We start from the raw sequence: 12,653 nt of genomic DNA on the forward strand, positions 1-12,653 counted from the left end.
AAAAGACATTGAGCAATTAGACACATTAAATAAGAAATGTCATAAAAATGTGACTGATAAACTCTTGAGAAATATTGAAAAGGAAAGAGAGTAACTAAACGTATAGCTATGTTTAAACGATGTGAAAGATGCCTTCTTTTTGAGTAAATTTTATTGGAAATAGGATGAAAAAGCAGGTACTTCACTAACTGCAAAAAAGTTCTAAAAAAACTGCAGTATGATAAAAAAAACTGTCTCCCTCCAGAAACAAGGGGGGAATGTGCTGACATCAAGGAAAGACAGTTATGATTAATTTCTAGAACATTATTCACACCTACATGTTGAGACCTTGTTATTTTGTTCTAAGAAATAGTGCTAAATGCAACAGAACACAAATATTAGTGTGAGTAGCTGCCGGCACTTAGGGCCTCATGTAGGAAGCCAAATACCGGTCGGTAACGGCCGATTTTCGGTAATTATACCGTTACCGACCGGTATTTTGGCTTTTGGTATGTAGGGGGATCATTTTTGTATTCGGTAATTTACCGAATCGGTAAAATTACCGAATCGGTAATTTTACCGATTCGGTAAATTCCGAATACAAAAATGAGATGTAGGGGGAGTGTGTGGGTGTTTTTAGGAGTCGGTATTTACCACCAACTAATAGTTGGTGGTAAATAATGAATGGATGTGTTTAAGCATTTTAAAGCGCTTAGACGTGTGCAATGTGGCAGACATACATGCCCTTAGGGCATGTATGTGTGCCACATGTGCACACATGCAGGGATCAGGGGTGCAACAGGGTGTCAATGTGACACCCTGCCACCCTTGCATGTGTTCCCCCCATTACCGAATCGGTATTTACCGATTCGGTAATGAGGCATACCTTCCCATCAATGGGAAGGTATGCCTCATTACCGAATCGGTAAATACCGATTCGGTAATTACCGAATTTTACCGATTCGGTAATATTTCCCAAATGATTACCTACATACAAGTTACCACTTCTTAAATACCGATTCGGTAACGTTCGGTATTTAAGAAGTGGTAACTTGTATGCTACCTGCATGAGGCCCTAAAAGAGCTCTTAGGGCAGATTTTCTTCCAGCTTACCCCCAGCATTTATTATTATGCTCTTAGTGCACAATGCGCTCCGGCATCCAAAATGGACACAAGGATGGATTTTGCATTAAGGAAAGCGGTAAATGCAAAACCACATGAACAGTAGCATGAGCAGCTGCTCAAACGCACCAAGGGGCATATCAACAAGGGCTTTATCTCTGCTTTTCTGGCTTTAAAAGCCAAAAAAGCAGAGATAAAACTAGCACCCTATCAACAACAGGGTGCTAACATGCAAATTTGCATGTTAGCACCCTTTTACTCTACGCTTCCCCTTGCATCTCTAATGAGATGCAAAGGGGGCGTTCCAGAGTAAAATAATTGGAGAAATGTTGCTAAACGACATTTCTCCTATTATCAAGAATGTCGCTAACCCTGTTCGAGACAAAAAAAAGCAGCGCTAACCGCGGTTAACGCTGCTTTTTTACGTCTGGTATTTTTCTGACTTAGCCATGATATCCTATGGAAGGAGGATATCATGGCTAAGTTTGCCTGTCCCTATCAACAAGTTAACGTGAGATTATCGCTGGGTTTCCAGCGATAATCTCATGTTAGCCTGTTAGCGCTAGGATTTTTATCGCTATTGAGATAAGCGTTGCTAATAGCACGCTATCTCAGCGATAAAAATCAACGCTAGCCGGCGATAATTATCCTAGCGCTAAATGCGCTTAGAGATAATTATCGCCGGTTGTTGTTGATATGCCCCTAAATGAGTCACTTCTGTGCTACTTTCTGCTCCCATATTACTCCTACTTACGCAAGGAAGAGCAATTGTGTAATTATCGGTAATTCAGTATCAGAGAGTACCTTGGAATTGCCCAAGATTACTCTGATTACTTGGGCGTAATTAAAATTACCCCCAGTTCTACTCATAACCTGTTGTCTGTTTTATTCTGACAAGTTTGCCAAATGTACTTACATTTAAATGCACCACAGCTGTTTGGATTCAGGTGCCCTTTGCAGATGAGGTGTCACATTGTATGTATTTTAATGCACCAATAAGGTATAATCCAGCCTTAAAATTAAAAGCCTGATTTAGATCTTGGTGGGCGGGTTACTCCGTCACCACAGTGACCGGTATCCCATTGGCCGAAATATAAATCTCATTATAACCTATGGGATTTATATCTCGGCGGACAGAATATCCGTCACTATTGTGACCGAGTAACCCGCCCGCCAAGATCTAAATCAGGCCCCTAGTATTACATGTATTGTTTGCAAATCTTGGGTATCAGCAGAACTTTTCAAAGATTAAAGCTATTTGGGAAAATAACTCAATGGTATCTTTTTGAGTTCAAAATATTTAAGTCTAAGTTCACTAAGTGACAGCTAACCAGAGATTCCAATCCACTGGAACAGCCAACTCATACATGTCCATGATATTGGAGAAAGTGTAATCTAAACTGTTCCATAGCATGAAAATACCACTTATTTTACATGAGAGGAAGGTGATTTCAAAAAAAAAAAAATTATCTAATCATATGTTATATCGACTGCAGAACTTTCCATTTAACATCCCTCCTTCATGGTTCACACAGCTAAATGCGATCCTAAATAGGTTTTTATGGCACAGAGGGGCGATCCGGGTTGCACACGTGTACACAATCAACCTACTGCGGCGGCATTGCGACAGCAGATATATATGTACATTAATCCGCCTCTCATCTCCTCGTTATTAACGAGTGGTGTTATGGGTCTCAGTCTGATCCAGCGTATGCAGTGGAGCGGCTGGCTTGACAGACATTCCCCTACAGAAACTTCTCTATAGCCGGGCTAATCTTGACATCCTCCCCCCAGCGTGCAGGACGGATGTACAGTTATGGAGACGTACAATGAAATTCATGGGCTGGTGGGAGAAATTGACACAAACTACCCCCCTCTGGCGGGGCACATATTTGCGCTCCGTCTCTGCTCTAGTCGGCTTCCGCAAATGGGATGTCATCGGGATGGCCACGCTGGGAGACATCATGCACGGTACTACACTCAAGTCATTTCAGCAATTGCAAACCGAGTTTCATCTACACAAATCCCAGTTCCACTGCTATCTACAACTGTGCCACGCCATAGACCCTCACATCCGTCATCTGGAGACACTCCTAGAATTTCACCCACTTGAAGGTCGATTTCTAATGGGCAACATCAGGGCGCACAAGATGAAAAAAATCTATCAGACATTAATTACTCACACACACAAAACATCACATAAGACTAGGGCAGCGTGGGAAGTCGATATGCCGACTTTGACAGACGACGACTGGACGGAGGCCCTGGCCAGTCTCCGATATGCTGCGGTGTCCTTGCGCTTCCACCTTATTCAGTTTAAATACCTTCACCGGGTATATTACAAACGATACCGGTTGCGAAATATGGGCGCTTTTCAGTCCCTTCAATGCCTTTGATGCACTACAGAAGAGGGCTCTTTTCTCCACATGATATGGAGCTGTGTCATGATACAGCCATTTTGGGAGAAGGTGACGTCCTGTCTGGGCCCGGTATTGGCTCGGACCATTGCACTCAAGCCTAGCTTGCTACTTCTTTATAGCACGGAAGAGATTAGAGGGAACCGCTACAAGCAACACCTCCTGTTTTTGGGCCTAACCTAGCTAAAAGAGAAATTGCACAGAAATGGAAGGTGACTTCCCCCCTGAGCAATGGGGGCTGGAAGAAGGCAATGGACAGGCGCATGGGCGCTGAAATAGTGGTCTTTCAAGCGCGAGGATGCTCGCAGAAGCACAGAAAAATCTGGTCTCGCTGGGCGACATATAGGGGCATTAACCTACCTTCAGTACCTAACTCAGATTTTCATGGCCCATGGGTTAATATACGGATCCAATTCTGATACCATAGTATGATAAAACGGATTACTAACAGACTTGTTTTTAGCAACACTCAATTATGCATATTTAGTTGGGTTCGGTGTCGTTTGTTTTTCATTCAGCCTGGTGGTCTACAGGCCAACTTGTTATGGAATGATACAATTGGGTACTTTATGTCTCCTGCATCATATATAATGTACTTGCCGGGCTCAGCCCACTCTGTACCCTCGAGAACAAATAACATTTGTTGTGAAAAAACAATCTTCAGATCATAGGAAGAAGTCTTGTGACATGCATTTAAGTTTATCCACTCAGACAAAGGAGGTCCCCTAATTCTAATGTAGATAGAGAACGGCAGGGGAAATCAGAAATATAATCAAGAAAAAAATACTCTACCTGTACGGATCTGTAAGTGCAAAGAGTCACTGATGAACACAACGCTAAACAACTCAGGTCCAGAGAGTGATCAGAAACTCAAATGCATAAGTATCAAAAAGGTTTATTATAATTGGTATTATATTGGTATATATATCCAACAATATTTGCTAAGGTATATATATATATATAAAATAGTCAAAAAGCACATCCCACAAAAACATTCACTCTGCCATATCATACAACCTGATTCATAAGCACACACACTCACACGTCAAGGAGGATGAAGTCTCCTTGGCTGCTGAGGGTTCGTAGGGGCCAACAAGCCCTCCTGTTATCCCCAGTAAAACCCACAAATCTGAATTGCTGGGAGGTCGTCAGAGACCGTGCCCCCTTTCTCCACCACTCTGCAAACGCACCTCTCGGCGCACTGCTGGTGGGGGATAAGGTCCCCTTGCCTCCTGAGGACCTCAGGACTTTAGTGGACCTCTTCCCCCAAGCAGCAGTGTGCCAGGACCAGTGTTTGCAGTGTGGTGGTGAGGCCTCTAACCACCTCTCATCAATCCAGCTGTGTGGGTCTTACTGGACCTTAACAGGAGGACTAGTTGGCCCCCAAGGACCCTCAAGAGCCAAGGGGACTTCATCCCCCAACTAGTATGGTACCAGGAGGCGTGTTTGCCGAGTGGTGGAGAAAGGGGACGTGGCCACTGAAAATCTGGCAACAAACCCACTGTGTGGGACTTGCTGGAGATAACAGGAGTGGTAATTGGCCCTCAAGGACCCTCAATAGTCAAGGGGACTTCACCCCTCTACTAGTAGTGCACTAGGATGTACATTTGCAGAGTGGTGGAGAAAGGGGGAATGATGGCCTTGTATGAGTTCTCAGCAATCCCGCTGTGTGGGACTTACTGGAAGTAACAGGAGGGGTAGTTGGCCCCAAAGGACGTCCTTGGGGGCCAGCTACAACTCCTGTTATCCTCCTGAGCCTGGATACCCTCAAGGGTGATTAGTAGCCCTATACAAATACTGTTTGATTGATTCATTGAAGGAGGCAGGCAAGCTGTTGCTGAAGTTACTGTTTCGAAATGTACTTCAGAGTTTGGGGCTTCAGTGACCAAATCTCCTGCATGAAAATGTTGTTTATCTGTAGTCACTATATCTAAAATTCATAGAATACATTGGAGCAGAGGAATAGTTGACATGAAATAGCGCACACTCCCAGTCCCAAAGCCATATTTAGTTAGTTTTCTTTTCTGGCTGAGAAGGAGATCTGATACCAAGTATATGCCCAGTCAAGAGAAGCACAGGCCCTCTTTTCTGTGGGAACTACTTATCAAAAAACATCTGGTTCTTTTCCAAAACTCTTTGGAACTGTAACCCTGGTAAGCCTACTCTTCCGCTCTCCACTGGTGACAAGAATAGTTCAGATAGGGTTTCCCAAATCATCTCTGCTCTACAAGGATGTGAGGGCAGATAAACATGTTATAGTTCACGTGCACTAACAGGAGAAGTAATTACATGACATTCAGACAATGCACTCCGTAGGAGCATTGACTTACCTGCATATGGGACCATCCACAGTTAGATTGCAGCTAGCATTATTTTTGCAATAATTGATGCACTTGGATTCACACGCGAAGGTTGTAGGATTCAGTGTGTATGCAGTTGGTGGGAAGTCACCGCACCCAAAGTACTGCAGTAGGTCGGCTTTGCTGGCTGTAAAAATAAAAGAGAGATTTAATTAGCTTAAGTTCCTCCCAGGTTCAATAACAGTCAAAAATAGATAGGTTTTCTTTGAATGCCTAGTCACTGTTCATTACTGTGGTATCAAATCCCACTGATAGCTTTGTCAGTGCATGTCAACCGTGGCACACATGTTGGTTTGGGACTCTCTTGCTTTCCTGTGACCCTCTATCGTAGCAGTAGCAGATGGAAATGTATTTCCTTCTCACTTGCATGGTGGTCTGATTTGTGACTCTTTGCCTTGTACTGGTAGCTAATGTTAACCAAATGTCTAACTTAAAACATATTTTAGCATTTGACTGCTGCAGCGGGAGACTTAGATGTATGACTCTCTCTCTCTCTCTCTCTCTCTCTCTCTCTCTCTCTCTCTCTCTCTCTCTCTCTCTCTCTCTCTCTCTCTCTCTCTCTCTCTCTCTCTCTCTGAAAGCATGCCGTGATGTATGACCTCCTCTTTAGACAGCATATTGTCTTTGCTCATTGTCTCACTTGCAACACATACTGATTGCAGTTATTTATTCCACCAGCAATATTTAAAATATGGCTCTCTAAATCACATCATATTGTGGTTTTTGCTCACTATTCTACTATCGTAATAGTTTGATGTTCAACTCTTTAATGGGTGGCATTATTTTATGATTAGTAAGCATCTTCCACAGATAGCATGTCTTGATTTGTAGCTCTGTCTTCTACCAGTAGCAGGTTTTGGTTTGTAACTCTGTCTTCTACTGGTTGCATGGCTTGATGTGTAGCTCTATCTTCTACTTTTAGAAAGTTTTCATTTGTAACTCTGTCTTCTACTGGTTGCATGTTTTGATTTGTAGCTCTATCGTCTACTTTTAGAAAGTTTTCATTTGTAACTCTGTCTTCTACTGGTTGCATGTTTTGATTTGTAGCTCTATCGTCTACTTTTAGAAAGTTTTCATTTGTAACTCTGTCTTCTACTGGTTGCATGTTTTGATTTGTAGCTCTATCGTCTACTTTTAGAAAGTTTTCATTTGTAACTCTGTCTTCTACTGGTTGCATGTTTTGATTTGTAGCTCTATCGTCTACTTTTAGAAAGTTTTCATTTGTAACTCTGTCTTCTACTGGTTGCATGTTTTGATTTGTAGCTCTATCGTCTACTTTTAGAAAGTTTTCATTTGTAACTCTGTCTTCTACTGGTTGCATGTTTTGATTTGTAGCTCTATCGTCTACTTTTAGAAAGTTTTCATTTGTAACTCTGTCTTATACTGGTTGCATGTTTTGATTTGTAGCTCTATCGTCTACTTTTAGAAAGTTTTCATTTGTAACTCTGTCTTCTACTGGTTGCATGTTTTGATTTGTAGCTCTATCGTCTACTTTTAGAAAGTTTTCATTTGTAACTCTGTCTTCTACTGGTTGCATGTTTTGATTTGTAGCTCTATCGTCTACTTTTAGAAAGTTTTCATTTGTAACTCTGTCTTCTACTGGTTGCATGTTTTGATTTGTAGCTCTATCGTCTACTTTTAGAAAGTTTTCATTTGTAACTCTGTCTTATACTGGTTGCATGTTTTGATTTGTAGCTCTATCGTCTACTTTTAGAAAGTTTTCATTTGTAACTCTGTCTTCTACTGGTTGCATGTTTTGATTTGTAGCTCTATCGTCTACTTTTAGAAAGTTTTCATTTGTAACTCTGTCTTCTACTGGTTGCATGTTTTGATTTGTAGCTCTATCGTCTACTTTTAGAAAGTTTTCATTTGTAACTCTGTCTTCTACTGGTTGCATGTTTTGATTTGTAGCTCTATCGTCTACTTTTAGAAAGTTTTCATTTGTAACTCTGTCTTCTACTGGTTGCATGTTTTGATTTGTAGCTCTATCGTCTACTTTTTGAAAGTTTTCATTTGTAACTCTGTCTTCTACTGGTTGCATGTTTTGATTTGTAGCTCTATCGTCTACTTTTAGAAAGTTTTCATTTGTAACTCTGTCTTCTACTGGTTGCATGTTTTGATTTGTAGCTCTATCGTCTACTTTTAGAAAGTTTTCATTTGTAACTCTGTCTTCTACTGGTTGCATGTTTTGATTTGTAGCTCTATCGTCTACTTTTAGAAAGTTTTCATTTGTAACTCTGTCTTATACTGGTTGCATGTTTTGATTTGTAGCTCTATCTTCTCCTTTTAGAAAGTTTTCATTTGTAACTCTGTCTTCTACTGGTTGCATGTTTTGATTTGTAGCTCTATCGTCTACTTTTAGAAAGTTTTCATTTGTAAGTCTGTCTTCTACTGGTTGCATGTTTCGATTTGTAGCTCTATCTTCTCCTTTTAGAAAGTTTTCATTTGTAACTCTGTCTTCTACTGGTTGCATGTTTTGATTTGTAGCTCTATCGTCTACTTTTAGAAAGTTTTCATTTGTAACTCTGTCTTCTACTGGTTGCATGTTTTGATTTGTAGCTCTATCGTCTACTTTTAGAAAGTTTACATTTGTAACTCTGTCTTATACTGGTTGCATGTTTTGATTTGTAGCTCTATCGTCTACTTTTAGAAAGTTTTCATTTGTAACTCTGTCTTCTACTGGTTGCATGTTTTGATTTGTAGCTCTATCGTCTACTTTTAGAAAGTTTTCATTTGTAACTCTGTCTTCTACTGGTTGCATGTTTTGATTTGTAGCTCTATCGTCTACTTTTAGAAAGTTTTCATTTGTAACTCTGTCTTCTACTGGTTGCATGTTTTGATTTGTAGCTCTATCGTCTACTTTTAGAAAGTTTTCATTTGTAACTCTGTCTTCTACTGGTTGCATGTTTTGATTTGTAGCTCTAACGTCTACTTTTAGAAAGTTTTAATTTGTAACTCTGTCTTATACTGGTTGCATGTTTTGATTTGTAGCTCTATCTTCTCCTTTTAGAAAGTTTTCATTTGTAACTCTGTCTTATACTGGTTGCATGTTTTGATTTGTAGCTCTATCTTCTCCTTTTAGAAAGTTTTCATTTGTAACTCTGTCTTCTACTGGTTGCATGTTTTGATTTGTAGCTCTATCGTCTACTTTTAGAAAGTTTACATTTGTAACTCTGTCTTATACTGGTTGCATGTTTTGATTTGTAGCTCTATCGTCTACTTTTAGAAAGTTTTCATTTGTAACTCTGTCTTCTACTGGTTGCATGTTTTGATTTGTAGCTCTATCGTCTACTTTTAGAAAGTTTTCATTTGTAACTCTGTCTTCTACTGGTTGCATGTTTTGATTTGTAGCTCTATCGTCTACTTTTAGAAAGTTTTCATTTGTAACTCTGTCTTCTACTGGTTGCATGTTTTGATTTGTAGCTCTATCGTCTACTTTTAGAAAGTTTTCATTTGTAACTCTGTCTTCTACTGGTTGCATGTTTTGATTTGTAGCTCTAACGTCTACTTTTAGAAAGTTTTAATTTGTAACTCTGTCTTATACTGGTTGCATGTTTTGATTTGTAGCTCTATCTTCTCCTTTTAGAAAGTTTTCATTTGTAACTCTGTCTTATACTGGTTGCATGTTTTGATTTGTAGCTCTATCTTCTCCTTTTAGAAAGTTTTCATTTGTAACTCTGTCTTCTACTGGTTGCATGTTTTGATTTGTAGCTCTATCGTCTACTTTTAGAAAGTTTTCATTTGTAACTCTGTCTTCTACTGGTTGCATGTTTTGATTTGTAGCTCTATCGTCTACTTTTAGAAAGTTTACATTTGTAACTCTGTCTTATACTGGTTGCATGTTTTGATTTGTTGCTCTATCGTCTACTTTTAGAAAGTTTTCATTTGTAACTCTGTCTTCTACTGGTTGCATGTTTTGATTTGTAGCTCTATCGTCTACTTTTAGAAAGTTTTCATTTGTAACTCTGTCTTCTACTGGTTGCATGTTTTGATTTGTAGCTCTATCGTCTACTTTTAGAAAGTTTTCATTTGTAACTCTGTCTTCTACTGGTTGCATGTTTTGATTTGTAGCTCTGTCTTCTACTTTTAGCAAGTTTTGACCTGTTAAGTCTCTCTTCTACTGGGAGCATGTTTGGGTTTGTAAGTTTCTCTTTTACTGGTATGATGTTCTCCTTTGTAACTCTGTCTTCTACTGGTAGCATGTTTTAATTTGTAACTCTGGGCCCGAATTAGATCTTGGTGGATGGGTTGCTTCATCACAAATGTGGCAGATAACCCGGCCACTGAAATATAAATTCCATTACATCGTTTAGGATTTATTTTTCGGCAGACGGGATATCCGTCCCTGTTGTGACGGAGTAACCTATCTGACAAGACCTAAATCAGGCCCTCTGTCTTCTACTGGTTGCATGTTTTGATTTGTAACTTACGTTTAGCATATTTTTTAGTTGAACATGCCTGGGATGTGTGTTAGAGGTGACTTTGACCAGAAAGGAGGAGTTATGAAGGTGAATATAAACAACACATTCAGACCCTTAGGCAAGGCCAGAAGATGTTTCTCTTTGTTTATTTTCCTCAGAATTGAATGCAAGGCCTTGGAGAGTGGAGTCACCTCTGTTTGCTTCCTTCAGTGCCCTTAGGTTAGTCCAGTTGAGAGTGTTGGGTTGGGTATCTTTTATAAATCTCCTCTTGCCCAGTCCAAAGTAGGCCAGAGGATTTAGAGGGTGCTCGAGCATTCTTCATCCGCAGGCCTCCCTTATTCATCTGGAGATTTTCTTCCACTAATGTCAGGATACATTGGCAAACTTTTTTTATACTGTTGATCAATCTCCCAGCACCACCATGTTATTCTACAAGTTATTTATATGTTCAATGCTGTGGCATATTTTTTGTTTCTCATTTGTATCTTTGTGGATACTTTGATGTTCAAGACGAGACAGAATGGATGCCCTGCCACAGATTTTCAGAGATTTTCAATCATATTTATTTTGATGGACGACACCTACATCGGCTTTGCTGTTTTCCTTCCACTCTCCGCCTTACCTATCCCCATAATCATCCACACTAACTGTGGACTTCATTATTTTACTGGAATAAGAGACCACAATGGTGCTAAAAGGCTCAGGGAAGTTCAAAGTGAACCCCTCATTGAGCGGCAGCTTCAAGGGGTTGGACATAGGGCCTGCCCTATAGCCATGCCCAAACCCTTCCCACAGGCAGCAAATGGTCAAACCCCCAAACTGTACCCAATCACCCATAAATGGTCAATCCCCCATTGCTGACCAAGCCCCACGGACACTCAACACCCCATGGATACTCCACCCTACTTTAAAAAAAAGAAAATCCCACAGTATCTGCTGGTTCAAACAAGCGTACCACGAGACTGGTCGCATGAATAACTATTTTAATTTTGCCCCACTGGGGTGTCCCTGTGGACCCCCCCAAGGATTAGGGGACAAGAGTACCCCTACTCTACCCCTTTGTACCTTATTCTTTTGTAAACTCAGGACATGAGGACTGAGCCCTTGAGTCCTCAAAATCACAGCCACAACATTTCTGTTGATATTGGGACCTGTTAATCAGCTCGCTTGGACCCACCTATATATCATCAACTTTTCAACCTTAATTTCTCAGAAATAGCTGAACAGTGTACCACAAAAACACAAAAAGCACAATTCCTGAGTAAACATCTAGCTTGATGTCAAATTTGCTATAATTCTATTCAGGCGTTTTTTTCAAAAATGCTTCCTAAACTTCCTATTGGAAATTGCATATGTTTTGGGTGGGCGGAATGTTACATTCCGTCATCAAAACTTGTCTTATTTGGAGACTCTGCATTACTCTTGTACTGCAGAATTCTGGCCAAATTCCGGCAATCGCTGTGTGGTGATTTTTTTTCCTGAAGTGCTCCAAATACACAAGCAAAATTTGGTTTCCCCTCGCATCATTTTCGAATGCAGACGGTCACGGGCAGTCGTGGTCAGAGGGCTGCTTCTTGAGAATATTTGCGGCTGCTCGAGTAGATTTTGTACTTGAGGGGTAGAAAAACGAACAAAAATGGCTGTATGCTGCCATTCGCACTGATTTTTCAGTCCAGCTTGCGCCACGGCCGCTAAACTGCAGTGCGAGGAGTGCGACATGTATATTTTCATCCTGTTGCTGGAATTCTACAGAATCTCGATGACTTTTTGTTTAACTCTGTTGAGTCTGATGGAGTAAAACCCCGCAAGTTCCGCCCACCCCTATTTTTGGGACCGTCCCTTTGTCTTCGAACCCTCTTCACTGAATACCCCGAAACTTTCCAAGAAGGAACAGAGGTGGATGAACCTTTTTAGAAAGTTTTGTGAAACTGCACCAAAGTTATTAACAAATCAAAAGCCGCACATCCTATGGAAACTCTGATCCAACTAGAATTACACAGTGGCACTGTCTAAATACATATTAGTCAGTGGCGGTTACTACTGGGTAGTTATAGTGAATATAGCATGTTACAATGCATGCTACTACATCGCGTTCCTTTACAAAGCAGTCGTTACAATGACTGTGTTGTTAGAAAGCGATACCTTCACAAAGCAAGTCATTAGATCGACTTGCTGTAGGGGGTTTACTATTCCAATTCCAGCCTGCGCAACAGTAGGTAAGGTATTGGTATAGTTTATGATACTATTCCTTAGATTAGAGCGCCCCCTACAGCAAGTCAATCTAATGACTTGCGATGTAAAGGCATCGCGTTCTAACAACACGGTCGTTGTAACGCCAGCGTTGTACAGGAACG

General features: G+C 40.6%; 1 protein-coding gene across 1 annotated transcript in view; it reads right to left on the reverse strand.

Moving 5' to 3' along the window:
• The window catches only part of LOC146788620 (uncharacterized), a 447,327-nt gene that overhangs the window by 21,279 nt on the left and 413,395 nt on the right, over positions 1-12,653 (reverse strand). The window contains exon 41 of the mRNA XM_085635787.1: positions 5,849-6,005. Within this exon, the coding sequence (XP_085491913.1) occupies positions 5,849-6,005 (157 nt within the window). The remainder of the gene's footprint in view (positions 1-5,848; positions 6,006-12,653) is intronic.

Source organism: Triturus cristatus, chromosome 11 (genome assembly GCF_964204655.1).
Source record: "Triturus cristatus chromosome 11, aTriCri1.1, whole genome shotgun sequence".
In the NCBI taxonomy this organism is placed as follows: Eukaryota; Metazoa; Chordata; class Amphibia; order Caudata; family Salamandridae; genus Triturus; species Triturus cristatus.